General features: G+C 40.1%; 1 protein-coding gene and 1 long non-coding RNA gene across 3 annotated transcripts in view; one reads left to right on the forward strand and one right to left on the reverse strand.

Moving 5' to 3' along the window:
- The window catches only part of DNMBP (dynamin binding protein), a 43,498-nt gene that overhangs the window by 20,899 nt on the left and 2,536 nt on the right, over positions 1–20,063 (forward strand). For both annotated transcript variants that reach the window (XM_083364343.1, XM_083364342.1), the window contains 10 exons: positions 12,176–12,369; positions 13,024–13,123; positions 15,112–15,259; positions 15,528–15,545; positions 16,107–16,306; positions 16,833–16,963; positions 17,079–17,183; positions 17,428–17,556; positions 18,634–18,966; positions 19,479–19,661. In XM_083364343.1, coding sequence (XP_083220469.1) covers positions 12,176–12,369; positions 13,024–13,123; positions 15,112–15,259; positions 15,528–15,545; positions 16,107–16,306; positions 16,833–16,963; positions 17,079–17,183; positions 17,428–17,556; positions 18,634–18,966; positions 19,479–19,661 — 1,541 coding nt within the window. The remainder of the gene's footprint in view (positions 1–12,175; positions 12,370–13,023; positions 13,124–15,111; positions 15,260–15,527; positions 15,546–16,106; positions 16,307–16,832; positions 16,964–17,078; positions 17,184–17,427; positions 17,557–18,633; positions 18,967–19,478; positions 19,662–20,063) is intronic.
- On the reverse strand, positions 13,846–19,593 carry LOC310641383. The gene is made up of 2 exons (XR_014492721.1): positions 19,452–19,593; positions 13,846–14,072 (listed from the first exon to the last, which is right to left on the reverse strand). It is a non-coding gene; the product is annotated as an uncharacterized lncRNA (long non-coding RNA).

The raw sequence follows: 20,063 nt of genomic DNA on the forward strand, positions 1-20,063 counted from the left end.
TATTCTCCTTTATCATAGTTTGCACCATTGTTTGTTTTCTGACACTGCTCGCAGTGTGAGTACATTCGAGTGCGAACCACACCTTCTTGGAATTTCTTACACAATGCACTTGCTATTGGCTCCCTCAGAAGGAGAGGAATAGGCAAAGAACAGCAAATCCCAGCTGTCTATTGCTTGAAAGACAATGCAAAAGGCTGCTTTCATTTGGTCTTCCAAGTTCACATACCGGGCTGGATGTTTCAGTCTTGTTTTTTAATTGATGGAACCGTTCCCAGGCTTTTTCATTAAAGAAGCCGTACAATGGGTGTGGAGCCTAGCCTCAAGAGTGCCTTAGTAATTGCTGCCAGATTACAGTGTTGCTGCAGGACATTTCTAACACAGGGACCTTCGTTCCCTAGTAGTTTCTGCCCATCTGATCAGATCTAATAGGGAAGGAACCCTTCAAGTCCCATCCTTCAGGAACCATGGGAATGTGTTTTCTATAGCTGTGCCTCTCCTTTGAAACGGCACTCCACTTAAAATCAGAACAGTACCAGACTGTTGACATTCAGGATTAACTTATCAGTAATGAGAAATCTCTGATTGAACTTTTTGATGATCTGTGGTAGGAACAGGATCGTGGTGAGACATCTGTCCCGGCCTTCCTGGTTCTTTCAGTGACTTTCAGTGCTGTTGATCATAGCATCCTTCTGTACAGGCCTAAGAACTTAGGAGTTGGGACATGGTGTAGTGATAATCCTTTCCTAAGCTTTGAAGGCTATGGGATATGGAGGGGATCCAGTTTAACCCTAGGAAAGCCAAGTGGCTTTGGGTTTTAGGGGTTCCCATATCTGGGCACTTCCCATCATCAATTCTGGATGGGTTAATACTCTACCAGATAGAACCAGCCTGCAATTTTGGAGTCTTTCTGGACTTCTGTTTAAGGACTGGCTAATAGCAGCAAGGGACGCGGTGGCTCAGTGGGTTAGGACACTGAGCTTGTCGATCAGAAGGTCGGCAGTTTGGTGGATCAAATCCCGAGTGCCGCGTAGCAGAGTGAGCGCCTGTTACTCGTCCCAGCTTCTGCCCACCTAGCAGTTCGAAAGCACGTAAAAATGCAAGTAGAAAAATAGGGACCACTACGGTGGGAAGGTAACAGCGTTCCGTGCTAGTCATGCCGGCCACATGACCACGGAGACGTCCTCGGACAAGCGCTGGCTCTTCGGCTTTGAAACGGAGATGAGCACCGGCCCCTAGAGTCGGAAACGACTAGCACACATGTGCGGGGGAACCTTTACCTTTATCTTTAATAGCAGCAACCAGGAGGGCCTGTGTCCAAATCCACCTTTGCACAAATTCCACCATACCTTGGTCCCCTCCCATTTGAACTCTTGCAACTTCCACTACATGGGGCTACCCTTGAAGACCACTTAGATTAGTTACAGTTGGTTCAGAATTCAGCAGTGTGGGTAATTATGGGCATATCACAATATGCTCTCATCACAGCTCATTGATTCCCAGTCAACTTTCAAGTACAATTCAAAGTGCTGGTTATCACGTATAAAGTCCTTCTTAGTACACGACTGGGTTATTGGCAAGATTACCTACCTCTGATTATTCTTTGAAAGAGATTGGCCTGGGTTACACTATGTTTCGGGGAGTCTTTTGTTATTATTGTTTTAACCCATATTGTTTTGTGGATCATTTGTTATTCTCATTTTAACATGACATTAACTAGCTGCTGGAGTCATATTCTACTATTGGAATGGGCAAAAAACAAACAAAAAAAATAAAGCCTCCAAGACCTGGATGTTCTGGAAAACTGACAGGATAGCTGGTGCTCTCCCTGCAGTAGGCAGTTTTTCTTGTTCAGTCTATTTTCTTCTATGTGTTAATGGCTAAAGGTAAAGGTTCCCCCGCACATGTGTGCTAGTCGTTTCCGACTCTAGGGGCCGGTGCTCATCTCCGTTTCAAAGCCGAAGAGCCAGCGCTTGTCCGAGGACGTCTCCGTGGTCATGTGGCCGGCATGACTAGACGTCAAAGGCGCACGGAACGCTGTTACCTTCCCACCGTAGTGGTCCCTATTTCTCTACTTGCATTTTTACGTGCTTTCAAACTGCTAGGCTGGCAGAAGCTGGGACGAGTAACAGGCGCTCACTCTGTTACGCAGCACTCGGGATTCGACCCGCCAAACTGCCGACCATCTGATCGACAAGCTCAGCGTCCTAACCCACTGAGCCACCGCGTCCCTTGTGTTAATGGCTAGGTGGCTTTAATTTGGGACATTAGTTATTATTCCCCACCACCATCACACCTTTTGTATTATTTTTAAGCTGCTCAGAGCACTTTTGGAATTGAGTAGCCTATATTTTCCAGTATGTCCCAGGAACATATACCGTGTTTTTCCCCAAAATAAGACCAGGTCTTATATTAATTTTTGCTCCAAAAGACGCATTATTTTCTGGTTAGGGCTTATTGGAGAAATATCGTACTAAATGCTGTCTGGCTGACAATCTTAATTGGGGCTTATTTTGGGGGTGGGGCTTATATTGCGAGCATCCTGAAAAGTCATGCTAGGGCTTACTTTTCCAGTTGGGTCTTATTTTCGGGGAAACACGGTATATTACTATCTGGGGGGGTTGGGGTTGGGGGAGGAGAGGGAGGAACAAGATATTTATCTATGTTCCCATCAAGCTTAGACTGTGATGGGAACATGCACTTTTGCATTCCTATCTGTCATACAAATCTTGTGAGACCAGTGCTTTTATTAGAAAAAGGATTTTTTTGTTTCTTCTGTGACTATGAAAGGGACTACAGTCCAATGTCTGGCTACACAACAGAGACCATATTTAGGTTCATAACTTTGCAATTGGTGGTTTCTTCTAGCTGTATGAGCATTAAAAAAAGGGATGGGAGGCAAATGTCTTATTTTATGCCTTTAACAGTAACATAAATAAGAAACTGGTACAAGAAAGTGTTGATAGAAACAAATGCACCTACCGTCTACTGGGTACCGTAGCTGTTAAAGGTTCAGGAACTTTTGCCAAGAAAAGAAGTTCCATTGTGAAGCATAGCTATTTGTTTAATTTCTGTATTTTAAGAGCATGCCTTTACTAAAAACCCAGGCGCTTAGAAGAAAAAGTAATGCTATTAGGAACAATGTTGGGCAACAGTTGCAGAGGAAGGCAACATCTTCTGAATGCTATTGGTCTGGCAGCTTTATGATGACTAGGTAGTGGAAGGGCCAAAGGATGTCAGTGCTTGGTTCATCCACTATATTCCAGCAGGAGGAAGACACTAAGAGACAGGGATTTGTAAGATACGGGGGCAGATATGAGGAAAGCTCAGACGTCCAAAGCTGGAAATGTCTCTTCCCTGTCTAGGGAGACAGTTTAAGAAGAATTTTAGCTAGGATTGACAGGATAGAGATAACTGGAGAGGTGGAGCTACTGAAACACCCCCCCCCCAAAAAACCCCCCATCAAAAACCAGTTACTTAATCAGTCTTGGTCAATCAAGTGTTTACAGTATGCTTTATCTTCCCTATATTCCACCAATTTAGACAATTAAGGATAATTCTAAACCTTCAAAGAGGTTTAATAGCAGCAAAGAAAAAAGATAATGAAGGAAAATCTTCCATCCAATAAGGGGCTACGCAAAAAGTATTTGGCATCCTGGTTAGAGTTGATATGCAGTAAGAATTCAGGATCGTCACAGGATTACATATTGACCTAATATAAAACCTCCCTAGCAAGACACAACATATTTTGACCTCTGTAAAACTATATACCAAAGCTGTGGCCATTGCAGTTGCCAGGTCCGAGTGAAGTATTCCATTGGGGCAAGAAAGTTGTTGATGAAAAGACAAAGAGCATTGAGCAAAGGACAGAGCTGTATGAAGTCACACAAATTGTGGTGCTCTCACTGCCCTATTAAATGTTGCCTTGCCAATTAGGATTGTCTGCCTCCTTTCATACAGCAAATTCTTGACCGAAACAGTACATCTGTATGCATGTGTCTCTGCCAACAGCACTGGTCACTGGCAGTAGGCGTGAGATACAAACTTCCAGTAATGGAAGGCAAGAGGGTAGCAGCTGCCAGCCTCATTGAAATTCAGCCCACTTGATCAGAATAGTAAGATCTGGTACCAAGAAAACAAACCTGCTGTTGTGCCAACTAATGCAGTGACCTCTACCCATTGGGCCTACTTTTTTTTGAAGGCCTTTGAAAATAATAGCATTTATTGTAAAACCCTGTTGGTAGGTTTTCAAAGAGAGAGGAGGCTTTTTTGTGAGCATCATTTGGAGAACTCTAGATGACAGAGTTTACTTTAATTATTGATACAATTTTCTAACACACATAAAATGAGGGAAAGGCACTGTTGGTGTTCCTGGAAGTGTATGATTGCTATCATGCCTGGGGGAGCAATTTCTTCCTCTCATTTTACACAACTGTATGTATGGGATGAAGTTATGGGAAAGAGCCTCGAGAGGGACCCGCAGGAATGCTGCTGGGAAGAACACGTGACTTTCTCTTTTTTTCTCTTTTCTTTTTAAGACTCAGTGCCGAGGATTTGCCAGGCGGGGAGAGGCGGTGGTATTGTTCTGGGACCCAGGAATCTCCATGTGAACGTGAGCAGGGGGGCGGGGGGGGCTGGCTTGAATTAGTCAACAGCAGGTGCAATAGAAAACCAGGAATCGTTTCAGGACTAAGTACTAGGAGCCAACCTGGACCGCACATCTGCAACCTGGAACCTATTTTCCATATCGTTGAAAGTCCAGGCAAAAGTAGCTTAGCTTTAGAAGCAGATTTTGTCCAGAGGGTCACGACTTCGCAGCTAACAACAACAAAAGAAGCAAGATTTACTTGAAGGCAAATAGATAGATAGATAGATAGATAGATAGATAGATAGATAGATAGATAGATAGATAGATAGATAGATAGATAGATAGATAGATAGATAGATCAATCGGGGTTAGGAAAAACTATTTTGTTATTTTGGTTTAGCCAGCCGTGCCCCGGCTGTATTAAATTGCGCAACTTCATACAGCTGGGGCGCGGCTGGTCAAACGTGGCCCTTAGCCCTTTCCTGTTAAGATCTGGCTTCGCCCAGCATTGCCCATCGGGTAGCAAAACTTATTCTCCGAGAAGCCGCGAGGCCTTCTTGCAGAGGAAAGGAGAATCGGATTTGAAGACCTGGGGGTGGTCGTGTCCACGGCCGGATATTCCCAGCTCCGGGCTTTGATGTTGCTCGGATCTAGATAGCCTCTCCCACCCCGAGCCATTGAGATGCTAATAACCTAAGAGCGAAGAGTTACGGGGTAGAGGGGTGGTGGTGTCTGCTTTGTTCTGGCTACCCTCGATTTCTTATCCGAGACAGGCTCCAGCTTGGAAGAAGCAAGTGGAGACAGGGATGGCCTCTGCATTCGGCTTGGTCAAAAGCTTAGGGAGGTGATGGCAGGTAGGAAGCGGGGGGGGGGGCGCGTGGCTGGGTTAGGGCTCGTGGGAGGGGGGGGGCTGAAGTTGCTCGAGCCCCCGGCGGAACCTGCCGCGCGCTCCTTTTGGGCGAGGCCACGCCTTCCTGTCTCCCCTCTTCCCAGCCGTGCCGGGAAGGAGGGCTGCGGCCTCAGCGGCGCGCGGTTGCAGCGCTGCCCGTAGGAGGGAAAGCCAGCGATGGGGAAGTCAGAACGCCTCGAGTCGTTCGAGGAGAGGGATAGGCTGGGGTGCCGGTCCCGCGCTCAACGCGCCCCTCCCACACTCCCTCGTTCGTCTCCAAACGGGCTGCATCTTGCGAAAGTGTCACTGCGCGTTTTTTTTTTTTAGTTTTGCCAGCTTCGCTCATTTCTAATTGGTACATCTCTTTCTGCTCTGCACTGTGTATTACAGGGGTCTTCAAACTTGACCCTTTTATGACTTGTGGACTTCAACTCCCAGAATTCCTCAGCCAGGCGTGCCTGGCTGAGGAATTCTGGGAGTTGAAGTCCACAAGTCATAAAAGGGCCAAGTTTGAAGACCCCTGGTGTATTATCTTATCTTGTAAGCATAGTGACTCCAGCTATATCCAACCAATGTTTTGGTTTTAAACTGTTTTTGTGCGCAGGCCTGAAAAAGTTCTCACAGTTTCTGTTTTACTTTCTCCTGCTGCCTGATGAGAGAATGTGGTCAGTCTAGGACTCTATGTCTTTTGTTTTCTCATTAAAAGTTTTGCTATAGAATATGCCTTGGATTTCTTTTCTTTGATATTGACCATGCAAATGAACCACGGTCCATCCACCTCTGGTCGGACTGTTAATTGTTCCGCGACAGAAAGCCCATTTGCTTAGGCGTATTGGCAGACGCTGTGTTTTATCTTTTGCTTCTTCAAAGAAACAAAGTCAATCGTACTCGAAAATCCCTTAACATTCACTTCCTTAGGGTTATATAATAAGTCAGGGGTAGGCAACCTCGGCTCTTTTATGCTCATGGATTTCAACTCCCAGAATTCCTGAGCCAGCATAGCTATGCTGGCTCAGGAATTCTGGGAGTTGAAGTCCATGAGTCATAAAAGAGCCAAGGTTGCCTACCCCTGTAATAAGTCCATTCAAAGGTTGTCTCTTAACATTCATCCACTTGTTTCCCAGGAAAATGATGACCTTTATATAGAATAGTGCTAATGGAACACTTTTTGCATATTTGCATTAATCTGCTATTACGGATTTATCCTTCTTGAAACTTGAAAATAGGGCTTTCTTTTTCTTTCCCCAATTTATATGCCAAAGTTTATTTGCAGATTCAGAATTTATTTGTTTTGCATAATTCATCTTTATTTCCATCTCTCTCATTGTTAAACAGAAGTTGCCCTTAAAAAGCTTAATTTGGCAAGTAATAGTTATCATCCTTGGGGGGGGGTTATAATTCTTCCTTTATTTATCTCATCCAAAATCATTTGTATTTTTCTCCTGTGTCTTCTTTTGGAGTTCACTATTATATTGTATAAAGTATCCTCTTAGAAAGCTTCACTTTCATCCCAACCCATTCTTACTTCTGTGTCTTTGTTAAGATTATTTTCACACAATTCTTTTAACTTTTTTTGTAGTCCACCACCACCCTTTGGTAATAGCATCTAATAATAAAATAATAATAATAATAATAATAATAATAATAATAATATATAATAATAATAATAATAATAATAATAATAATAATAATAATAATAATAATAATCTTATAATAATAATAATCTTATAATAATAATCTCCACGTAAAAGAGCCATTTTTTCTTGCAAAATTAAAGCTTGTTTGTGATCTGACAAAACCTGTCTCCACCTTATGAACGATACTAGCCAAAATTTGAATCCAAACCATACCCTTGAAAAAGATCTAGGTCTTTCAGTAAATAAGTATATTCCTTTGAGATCATTTTAATAACAGAATAACAGAGTTGGAAGGGACCTTGGAGATCTTCTAGTCCAACCCCCTGCTCAGGCAGGAAACCCTATACTATTTCAGACAAATGGTTGTCCAATCTCTTCTTAAAAACTTCCAGTGTTGGAGCATTCACAACTTCTGGAGGCAGGTTGTTTCACAGATTAATTGTTCTAACTGGCAGGAAATTGCTCCTTAGTTCTAGGTTGCTTCTCTCCTTGATTAGTTTACATCCATTGCTTCTTGTCCTGCCTTCAGGTGTTTTGGAGAATAGCTTGACTCCCTCTTCTTTGTGGCAACCCCTGAGATATTGGAACACTGCTATCATGTCACCCTTAGTCCTTCTCTTCGTTAAACTAGACATACCCAATTCCAGCAACCGTTCTTTATATGTTTTAGCCTCCAATCCCTAATCATTTTTGTTGCTCTTCTAGGTACTCTTTCTAGCGTCTCAACATCTTTTTTACATCGTGGTGACCAAAACTGGATGCAGTATTCACCTTCTATCATTTCATCTCTGTTAGTGAGAATTAAGTTCAATATGGCTGATCCCCTAGTTACCTTCTTTACTTTTTGGGACACAAAATTATCTGCTAGGTTTGTCAGGAACCTATTTGATCTTTCACTTGGTGCAGAGTTTGTCTCCCAATTGATGTTAGGGTAGTTAAAGTGTCCTATTACTATTGTGATATGCTTTTTACATACCTTAGTTAACTGACTAGCAAAAAGTTCATCTATTTCCTCTATTTGGTTGGATGGCCTATAATATACACCTATGGCAATGTCATTTCCCCCTCTTTTATATTGACCCAAATGCATTCAAGACAGTTTTCATCATTGTTGTGCTCTATTTCTGTAGAGATCTTCACCTATCAACAATCTTCACCTATTAACAAACTTCAAGTTATCCACTAAATTAAAAAAACATCTTTGGTACTATACCTAGTGTATAGAAAAGTGTGTAAAACTATTTAAAAAATTAAAACAGGAAAGACACCTGTTCCATACTGAGTGTCAGCTTCTTACTATAAATGTTTTGAGAACGAGCTTTTACAACCTTTACAACATACAATATTATTTTACAAAATGAAAAGATTCCTGATAGCTGAAAGAAGGCTACCAAACATTAATACTTGATACCCAACACTTGAATTTAGCAAGAAATTGGCCGATACCTTTTGAATAATGACTTTAAATTGTTTACCATGGCTGAAAAGTTAAAATGATTTTACAGGATTTTATATTCAGGAAGATCACTGTGTGTTTTTATCTAAAAGGTTATATTAGAAATGTTTTGGTTATTCTTAATTATTTGGAGCAACATTAACAAAAATTAGATGCGTTGATATTCTTAGATGCAGAGAAGGCCTTTGACAGTTGGAATTGGATTTTTTTTGTTAAAGAGTCCTGGAACCTATCAATCTTGGAGATAATTTTATTAAATGGGTAAGATTTACCCATTTAAGCAGAAATAATTGTAATGGAGAAAAGAGACAAGACAAGGATGCTATTGTCTCTACTAGTCCATTTTAGTTCCTGACTAGTGTTGAATAGAGACATAAGACAAGATCAGGGAATCAAGGGAATTAAGAAACTTATAAGTTAAGGGTGTTTGTGGATGAGTTAGTGTTAGTTTTGGAAGAACTACTAGAGTAGAAGCATTAATGGGAAAACGAAAGGACCTTTTTTTGCTATCAGGTTTAAGATTAACAATCATAAGTCAAAGATGTTAACAAAAATTATGAAATTAGAAAGTCAAATAGAACCGATGGGAGAAAATTGGTATTAAAATTGAGAAAATGTAAAGTACTTAGGTATTTTTATGACAAATATGAGTTGTATATTATTTCAAAGTAAGTGTTAAGACATGTAATTAAGAAGCATATGTTAAGATGGGAGAAATTAAAATTGTCATTATTAGAGAGAATTTCTGTAATAAAAATCAACATACCATAAACCATAAATTCCTGGCTGGCTCAGGAATTCTGGGAGTTGAAGTCCACAAATCATAAAAGAGCCAAGGTTGCTTACCCCTGCCATAAACAATGGCAAAAACATACTTAACATACAACTTTAGATACAAGGTGTCACAAGATGCAAAGCAAAGAGGAGCAGTGGGGTTATTGGATTGGAAAATGTATTTTGCAGCTTGTTATTTTGTCTGGATGAAGGAATGGATGTTGCTGTGAAACAAGAGACTTTTAGGATTACAAGATCATAACCTGGGATTTGGATGGTATGGATACTTATGGATTGATAAAAGTAATGTGGATTTTAAAAATCATTTTATTAGATGTGCCATATTGAGAACGTGGAATAGATATAAACTCTAGTTGCATCCAAAACACCTCAGTGGATCTCAGCACAAGAGGCATTTCACAGAAGCAAGCAGACAAATGGTTGATATCCCGGGTATTATTGGAAAATCAGGGGAAATATAAGATTAACTGTAGCAGAAAAATACAATTATTGATGGTTTTCCAATTTACAGTTATCAGAAAGATGCAAAATGGATAAAAAGACTTACGGTATGGAGCAAATTAAGGCAGAATTTGAAATGTAATTTGAATCAGCCCGTTACAGTCAAATGTTGGGACACAACCAATCTGATTTTGTGAGCACTTTTGGGGTGGTTGTTAAGCGCTGTGATCACTCAGTGAACCCACTGTCGGTTTGCCTAAAACCAGAAATAACGGGCCATAAATGTGGCTGTATCGCCAAATGCCAAAGTGTGATCATGTGACCATGGCGGGGGGTGGGCTACCATCGGAACTTCAGGACTGGTCACAGTTCTCTTTTTCCACATAGTTTGTAATGTTAAATGATGTCTAAATGACAAGTCCTAAGTCAAAAATAACCACATGCAGAAATATAGAAAGATTGGACACTATCCACCATGGAAGAATAATGAAATTGACAAAACTTGCTATGACTGAAAACTGAAAATACAACATATTTAAAATATAACGAGATATAATAATTAAAATATTTGTATTTGTAACTGCTGTGAAGAATATCAGGAGTTACCTCTGAAACTTTATATCTTTAACTTTTTTCTGCTTTTTATTTTTTATTGCACTTTTCTCTTTTTTTCCTATTATTTCTCTTTTTTGCCTCTCTGCCCTAATTTGGTTTGTATTAGATCTTGTTAATTGTTCTTTAAACATTTAATAAAAATATTTTTAAAACCCCTTAACATTAATTTCTGCACTCAAGCCTTTCAACAACAACAACTAGCCATTGTTCTCAGGATGGTAATAGGACAGTTTTGCATTCTTTTAACGCCCATTGCACACAGATTTCTGAAAAATTAAACTTCCAAGCGGTTTTGGAGCTGAGGTGGTGTTCTGTTTAGTGTGTTGCTATGAAAAGAGTACTCATTTCTACACTTTCCCATTCTCTCAAATCTCCCAGACAACTGTGTTTCATTAGGTCTAGACAAGCAGAAGTCAACACAATAGTGATCCATCTGTTCCATTCTAGGATAGTAATAAATAATTATTTTGTTGCTTTCATTAGACAAAAACCTATTATATTGTTACAGTGCCTGATTTCATTTTTTGGAATGAAAAAATTAAGAACATTGAAGGAGGAATTGAACACACTTAATATTTTTTATCCTTTCTAATTTTTATGACGTTGTTACTGTGGATCCATAGCCCAGTTCCACTTAATATGAACACAGGATTGAAAATAACTCCTATCGAGTTAAGAATAGATCTATTTAATCATATCCTTAACTCAATTTCCTTTTTGTTTAATAGTTATTGTATACAGCACTTAAAATGCTTGTGGTTACTTATAGTGTTGCATGGAATGAATACAATATGGATAGATGGATATGTTTTTTAAATTCATTATGTTCTACTTGCATGTCAGTAGCTACCAGTCATTAAACTATAATTTTAATTAAAACTAATGGAAATTATATCCAGGTATATTAAAAAAAATTGCAATGACATACAGTACGTCTGTATTTCATCTTTATTACCTTATAAGTAACACAAGGCAACGAACATACAAAATACTCTGTGGGGTGGGTAGGACTGAGAGAGAATGACTGGCCCAAAGTCACCTAGGAAACGAGCCTTTTCCATGACAGTCCCTGACTTATGGAACATCTTCCCCCTGTAATTTGGCAGGCCCATCTTTTTAACCTTCCAAAAAGCACTTAAGAGGTGGCCTTTCCTCAAAGCCAAGGGATAGAGTGAAATTGATTAGATGAACATGTGGGCTGCATGTGAAAGATTAGCTATGGTGCTAGGTTTTAATATTTTTGTTTCAATATTTTTATTGTAAATGTATGTGGTTGTTTTTTTTATGTGAGCTGTCCAGAGTTTGGCACAAGATGGGCAGCTATATAAATGTTTTAAATAAATACATTAAAAATTCTTGATTGAAAGTGTATTTGTTATCTATAGACCTTAGATGGAAAACCTTGTATAAACTTCCCAGCGTAAATCTCGTCAAATGGTCTCTGATACTTGGCCCTTGCCAATCTCAAGGGCTAGAGGACACTTTTCTTTCTCTCTCCTAATTAATTGTTTCTACTAACACAATCATCACTTACTGAAATCCTCAGACTAATAACGAGTGGGAGAAGGCAGGAAATATGTGGGCAGTGCAGCTTGTGTGAAGAGGCTGTTCAAGACTAAAAGACCCTTTTATCTGCTAAATTCCAGCTGATGGTCTTGTGTAAGATGGATTTGGCTGAGAGCTTTCCAGATACCTTTTGCTGCTTTATATTGAGCTGCTGGTTCCGTTTCTGTCCTGATTGCCCTTCTCTCTTTCAGAAATGACTCTGCTAACTTCCCAGCCAACGTCACTGGAGTCAGCACCTCTTGCAGCCACCACACCAAACCCAGAACAAAGAATGCTGGAGAAGAGAGCAAAAGTCATTGCAGAACTGTTGCAGACTGAACAGGATTATATCCGGGATCTTGAAATGTGTGTCCAGAAGGTCCTGGTGCCGTTACAGGAGGCACAGGTAAGAATAATGTGTAGCTTTTCACTAGGAACAGAATATAACCGAAAATCATACTGAGCCACTGAATATAATGGTTATAGCACCGGATTGCATTTTTGGAGATAATACAAGAGATTAAACCCAAGCTTGCTTGCTTGCTTTTTCTTTCATCTTCCTGTCTGTCGTCTGTCTTTCTATCATTATGCCTACCATATTTATATAGTTGCCTGTCGAATGGATGTGATTGGACAATGTACAATAGAAAACAAATCATAAAAAGACACAAACATTAAAAATTTTAATCAAAGCTTATTAGGTAATCCTGAACCAGATCACCTGCAGATTTCAGGAAGAGACAAAGGGAATCAGCGTGGTAACCTGAGCTGAATTAATTGTATTTGTATAATATTGTATAGAAGCAGAGGTGGTACTTCCTCTGTGATCTACAGAGGAAATATTTGGTACAGGGTTGAAAGGGCCATTTTCAGCTGTTCTTAGTATCCATACCATCAAAGATGATGCTACTCTGTGTAATTATAGGGTGTTATTCTTGATGCTCCAGCAATATTATTGTTTTGTAGCACTGCTTTATGTTAATGGGGAAAAGGCCACCAAGATAAATTTCCATAGGAAAACAGTCTGCCCCAGGACAAATTGCCCTTTGCTTCCTCCTAGGTGCCACATGTAGATTGTGAGCTGTTGTTTGGGAACATCTGTGGAGTGATTGCTTTCTCAAAGAAGTTGTTGAGCTCCCTGGAAGCCGCAGATACTGTTGGTATGTGCTTTACCTATTGGTACTTGTGATAACAGTGTTCCGTGATAACCATTCCATGGTAACAACATTTCGGAATACAGTCATGCTGGCCACATGACCACAGAAATGTCTTTGGACAACACTGGCTCCCTTGGCTAAGAAATGGAGATGAGCACCGCCCTCTAGAGTCAAACATGACAGGACAGGGCAAACCTTTACCTTTACTTATGGGATATCTGAACACTAGAGTGGAAGGAAGGAGAATGACCAGAGGAGGCAAAGATAAGTCTTGCTTAGTGGATTCCTAAGGCAGTCTTCATTGGCCTTTAATCCTCCAGATTTGTGGTCTGCAATTACCAGAACATCCAGGTGCAAAAGGCTACTGCTAAGAATTCTGGAGTTCGTGCTTACATCTCTGGATGGCACCAATACTGGAGAAGGCTGATTCACTTTCTGGTATCAGTGGTATTTAGCACCCTTAAGCTGTCGTAGTTTTGCTAATTCTAATTCATTTGTCAGGCAGTGTTTTTCCCCCAAAAAAACTATATTGATTTTATATAATGTTCTGAACTGGAGCGATTACTTTCACCCAACAGAGTTTTTCTTATGTCAGTGCTTGGATTCTCCCTTCCATTAATTTTAGTGGAAGCTGGATTACAGAGCAAATAATGGACACAGAACTTGTATCTTTTTATAAGGAACTGAGAGTGAACTGGGTAATTTGAGAAAATAAATCAAGCTAGAATAATTCGTGACTTTATATATGGCAGTTGTTCAAGTTTCAGCTGAGTTGTATTTTGTCATGTCCAAGATGAGGAGGGAAAAGCAGCATATTTTGTGGTAGGAGCAATCACATCCAAAGTCCCATGCTGATTCTGGTGGCCCATAGTAAAGATGTTATCTGGTACAATGTTCTTAGATAATATTAAAAGTGCTCTTCATTGAACTTTGGGGTTGTTTCCTGCCATATCTGTTACATCAAGAAATAAAAAGATTGGCTTTTTGCATTTTTCTTTTGGAGAAATCAGCATTATTATATTATTACTAAATAATATTACTATTATAATCAATAGTCCCTAAAATTCTTAAAATATGATTTCATACAGTACAATAGGGACACTAAAAATAGAAAAAAGAGGCCATCAGGAGTACATTTTTCTTACTGGAAAGAAAGTATGAAAGAGAATACTAAAATAATACTTCTTACCATTTTTGTAGAAATTATTTACAAATCTGTGTAGCCTGGAGTGCAATTTTTGCAACTGAAATTCTGTGTGATGAAGAATTCCACACAAGAGTCTTTTTTGTAATGGGAACAATCTCAAAACAAACCAACAGCCATTTTAGATATTTATTTGTTAAATTTAGACGACTAGAATCAATTGTCATAAGGTTCATATTGTTTTACAATTTCCAGAATTACTGGATTTATATTTAGCTGATATTTATATTGGCCCGCATAACTGTTTACAGTATATATTTATTTTATTTTTATTTTTATTTTATTAGATTTATATACCGCCCTTTCCCGAAGGACTCAGGGCGGTTTACAGGGTATTTAAAACAACCAGTACAAAAGTTAAAAACAAATTAAAAAAGATTAAATTATCCCTAAAATTAAAAAACCCCAGTTAAAAATTCTCAGTCTGGGCCGGAGAGCTCAAAGAGCCAGGTCTTCAGGTCCCGGCGAAATGTGCGAAGGTCGGGGGCAGTCCTAAGCTGCACGGGCAGCTGGTTCCAGAGGGCAGGTGCACCCACAGAGAAGGCCCTTCCCCTGGGTGTTATCCGCCGACAGTCTTTTATCGGCGGCAACCTGAGAAGACCCTCCCTTGCATTATTTTATTTTATTATTTAAAACAAATCATTGTTTTATCACTGCATTTAATGCTTGATGCTTTTTTATGTGTTTCATAAATTTATTGATATTTATAAAAATAAATAACTCCATTCTTTAAGCAATATATACAGTCTGTATGCTACCACATTAACAATTTACTTCTGTTTCCAAGGCCCAGTCTTTCTGGAGCTGCAGGCTGAGCTGGAGGCTGTGTATAAGGTATATTGCCAGAACCACGATGAAGCTATTGCACTTCTAGAGGCCTATGAGAAGGATGAAAAGGTCCAGAAGCTTCTGTTGGAATCTCTGGAGATCCTCAGGTAAAAGGGCAATATGGACTTCCAAGCTGCTTAGACAAACTGCTGATTTGTGCTTGTGTAGTATTTGAGACACTGCCTCATGTGTCTCTCTTATCCTAGCATAATTGTGACCTTATGAATTAAAGTAGAAGGGGATGCATAGAATGGCTGCTTGAAATGTCCGTCCACTGATTTCACTGCAATTTAGTAGCTGCAAGTCAATAGAATAACTGCATTCTCATCATCTACTCTTTCTTGTGTGTTTTTCTTCCTGCTGTGGGCCTGCCAGGAGTCTGTACACTTATTGGTAAGCAGCTTTTTATACTATTGATTTACTTATTTAGGTTTAGCAGCAGAAAAGGATTTGGAAATATAATGTGGGATGAGCCATTTGTAGGAGACAACTGCAGAAATCATTTGCACACTTGGGATTCAAAGAAGCAGGCAGCTGCAGCCACTTTAGCCTGCTTAGACTGAGGACAGTGAGATTGGGAGGATAGGGAGTGGCAAGATGAATACTGTAGATGCTGAGCAGGTGCAACTAGTCAGCAAGTGTGTATTGTTCCATTAGCAGGAGGATGCATGTAAAGATTATTGGAATTTAGTGATTGGAATTGCTGGTGTCATGTTGTTTAGCTTAGCTATGAAGAGCAAGAAAACGGCTTGATAGATGAGGAGTAACTTGGATGCAATAGTTTAGAATATAGAGAGAAGCCAAATTTGAAGGTGCATGTAAATGTTAATATATATTACTAGGTCATGTATGATATGCCACATGCCAAATAAATACTAGAGTGCAGTACTTTTAGTAGTAAGAGTCCGGGTATCACCTGATTCTGAGTGCCCCTTTATGTTCCGACTCTGTCAGGGGCTGCACCAACTATATTGACCTGGGCTCCTTCCTGATCAAGCCTGTTCAGCGTGTGATGCGCTATCCGTTGCTGCTGATGGAACTGCTGAGCGCTACTCCTGAGTCGCACCCTGATCGTGCTCCTTTGGCAGCTGCTGTCTTAGCTGTCAAGGAGATCAATGGTAACCTCAACGAGTACAAGCGCCGGAAAGATCTAGGTGAGCTGCATAGCAACCAGCACAGGAGTAATGCAGTCAATGTGGATAAGTGGGAAGGGGCTGTGCGATGTTGCTTTTGAAGATTTTACCACATGGGCTGCTTTGAAAAAAAATGAAAGACTTGCTTTCCCCACAACAGTTCTCAACTAGCTGGGGACTGTATTCTTTGAGTTGCATTTTTAATAGATATAAAATATGGACCAAGTTGGGAAGACTGGATTCACCTGAGAGGTGTATGAATTGAAGTCCACACATTTAAAGGGTACCAGGGTTGGGAAAAGCTATTCCTGTGGGCGTTGGGAATAAGAACAAAAAACCCACTAAACTTTAATATAACTATCCTGTGCTCACTAACTTTGAGGGTGTTGTTCCAGTTTAAAATTAACACTCAGGTGGAGGTAGAATCAGATAGTGAGGAATAGTGCTCAGGATCTGTAGCAAAACACCCAGGAAAGCACAGTCCTAAGGTCATCTAGCAACTCCCCAGCATGGAACTAATTCCGTCTCCTGCCTCATTACTTTTCAGTGTTGAAGTACAGGAAGACTGATGATGACAGCCTAATTGAGAAGATCTCCAAACTTAATTTCCATTCTATAATTAAGAAATCCAATCGGGTCAGCAGTCACCTGAAACATCTCACAGGCTTTGCTCCCCAGGTGAATAAGAGTTGGCTCTGCTCACATGCTTTAAGGTTACTGTAAGGATTTGGCCCTGAAGGAACCTTCATGGTGTTCATAGCCTCTCTCCCTCCCTTCACCCTCTCTCTGGCAGCTGAAAGATGAGGCTTTTGAGGAGACTGAAAAGAATTTCAGGATGCAGCAGCGTCTGATTAAATCTTTTATCCGGGATCTTTCCCTTTACCTTCAGCAAGTACGGGTAAATAAGTTTTATGTGTCTATGTCTCTGTGTAAAGGGGGGGACAGTACCTTGAGAAGGATTGTGATATCAGTCATTAATAAAGCTGAAGATTTGTCGAAGCAGCGCATTGGAAGATTCTCCCTTTGCTAGGCTTCTATAATACCAGGCCCACAATTCAAGACTGTGCCTACCTCTGGAGCTGGTTGCTATCCAGCAGTACTCCAAGCCAGCTTATGCTTACGTGTTTTTTTTTGGTCTTCAGGAGTCAGCTAGTGTTAAAGTGACAGCAGCACTGAGTATGTGGGAGCTGTGCATGGAGAAGGGTAGTGCTGAGTTGGAGCAGTTCCAGAAGATTCACAGTTTCATCAGCGATCAGCTGTTCTCTGATTTTGTGAGTGTCAGCTTTATTCCTTTCTTCCATAAGAAAGCTTAGATAAAATGTCTACTACCAGAAACATTGGGAAAACAATTCTGTTTAGAAGAGATGAAAGGTCCTTTCACTAAGCAGTAGACTGAACTGGCTTTTGGCTATAATAAAGTGTTAACGCATCCTTCCTCAGCCTGTTGTTCCCTCCAAAGGCTTTAGATAAGTGGTCCCCTTTTCCCAATTCACCGGTCATTGTGGTTGAGATTGACGGACTTATAATCTAAATCATCTGGAGAACACTTAAGTTATTACTAGTACTACTGCTACCGCTACCACCATCACTACAGGCACAGAATTACAGAATTCCTAGAAATATTAAAATGTTCTTGAAAAAAACATGAAAGCTCTAAAACACTGCAGACAGCAGCTAGATTGTAGTTTACTGGACAAACAATACTATGAAAGACGGAGAGGAGAAAATATTTGATATTTTCAAAATCGCTGGTAATTATAGGAGAACTTGCCTTTAGGGATTAAAGATAGATGGAAAGAAAGAAGAGACTGGATAGCCATTTGTCCAGAATGGTACAAGATTTCCTGCACAAGCAGGGGGTTGGATTAGAAGACCTCAGAGGTCCTTTCCAATCCTATTATTCTATGTTCTGTTTTATTTGGCATTAAAATCTTTATGGCAAACCAATAAAGCCTATTTGGTCATAATAGCAATAGTTCTTAGACTCACATACCACCTCATAATGCTTACAGCACTCTCTGAGTGCCTTACAGAGTCAGCATATTGCCCCCAACAATCTGGGTCCTCATTGTACCAACCTCGGAAGGATGGAGGGTTGAGTCAACCTTGAGTCCCGTCAGGATCGAACTCCAGGCTGTGGGCGGAATTTGCCTGCAGTACTACATTCTAACCACCGCATCATCAGGGCTCCTGACCATAGCATAAATGAAATACTATCTAATACTAATACTATATACTACTATATACTTTTTTCCTTCAGTTTACAGTGAATTCATCAAAGTAATTTGGCAGAGTGGGAAAGGCTGCAGTATAATGCATAGGTCTGATTGTTGCTTTCTGCTTTGCAGAAGAAGCGCACTGAGCGTCTAGTGATAACCCCTCTGAATCAGCTGCTGAACATGTTTGCTGGGCCTCACAAACTGGTGCAGAAACGCTTTGATAAGCTCCTGGATTTCCACACGTGCACAGAGCGTGCGGAAAGATTGAAGGACAAACGGACCTTGGAGGAATTACAGTCAGCCCGTAACAATTACGAAGCCTTGAACACCCAGCTGCTGGATGAACTGCCCAAATTTCAGTGTTGTGCCAAGGAACTTTTCACTAGCTGCCTGCGCAGCTATGCCGAGGCTCACTGTGAATTTGTACGGCTAGCACTGCAGGAACTTCAGCCTTTGCTCTCAGTAAGTACAGAAACTGTGAGTAGCTGGCATGGCTGGTGTTCTCCATGAGAACGGAAGGAAAAAGCATGATACTTCCTGGTTTTCTTCTCCATCTTTTTCACTTTTAAGGCATGTTTTCACTGAGCATACAGACCTTTAAATGAAATGGAAGAGATCCATAGCAGAATAATAATAATAATAATAATAATAATAATAATAATAATAATAATAATAATAATAATAATAATAATAATAATAATTATTATTATTATTATTATTATTTATCATTATCATCATCATTATTATTATTATTATTATTATTATTATTATTATTATTATTATTATTATTATTATTATTATTATTATTATTACCTCTCCACTAACATGGAAGAGAGGAAAAGTAATCCTCACTCTTTGGGAATCATTGAATCATCTTCACGATTACTCTGAATATAGTGGATGGTTACTGAGCAGAATTTGTCTAAAATTGTCCTTTGCTGACTCACGTCTAATATCGTTTTCCTCTTTCTCAGCTGCTGCAAGTGGTTGGCAGGGAAGGGAATCTTATTGCCATCTTCCAGGAAGAGCATAGTAGAGTCCTCCAGCAACTGCAAGTCTTCACCTTCTTTCCGGAGAGCATTGCTACCACTAAAAAGCCCTTTGAAAGAAAAAGCCTGGAGCGCCAGTCAGTGCGAAAACAACCCCTTCTGGGCATGGTGAGCTCTATAGAGGAGTAACAAGAGGTGGAAGGCTGCCCTCTAGAGGTGGACTTATGTCATTAACATCACAATGGTCAGAGTGAAGAGTAGTTGAGGGCTTCATGCATTCTTCCTGATATTGAGAAGAGTGAATCTGTGGGATTCTTTGCCATCAGATATGCTAATAGTCACTAAAGGTTTTAAAAGAAGGTTGGATAATTTCATGGAGGTCCAGGCTATTACTAATCACTGGCTTACTTTACCTTTTGACTCACAAATAGTATATTTAAAGGCCCATTGTTGGGATCAACAACAAAAGTTCTGTCATCCCAGCCCCTCAACCATGTTTGTGAGCTTCCAGCTGTATACATGAAGCTCTTTGGCTGATCTAACGTGGTACTCACATTTTAAAGATGAGTC

Source organism: Vipera ursinii, assembly GCF_947247035.1.
Source record: "Vipera ursinii genome assembly, chromosome: 5".
NCBI classification, from domain to species: Eukaryota; Metazoa; Chordata; class Lepidosauria; order Squamata; family Viperidae; genus Vipera; species Vipera ursinii.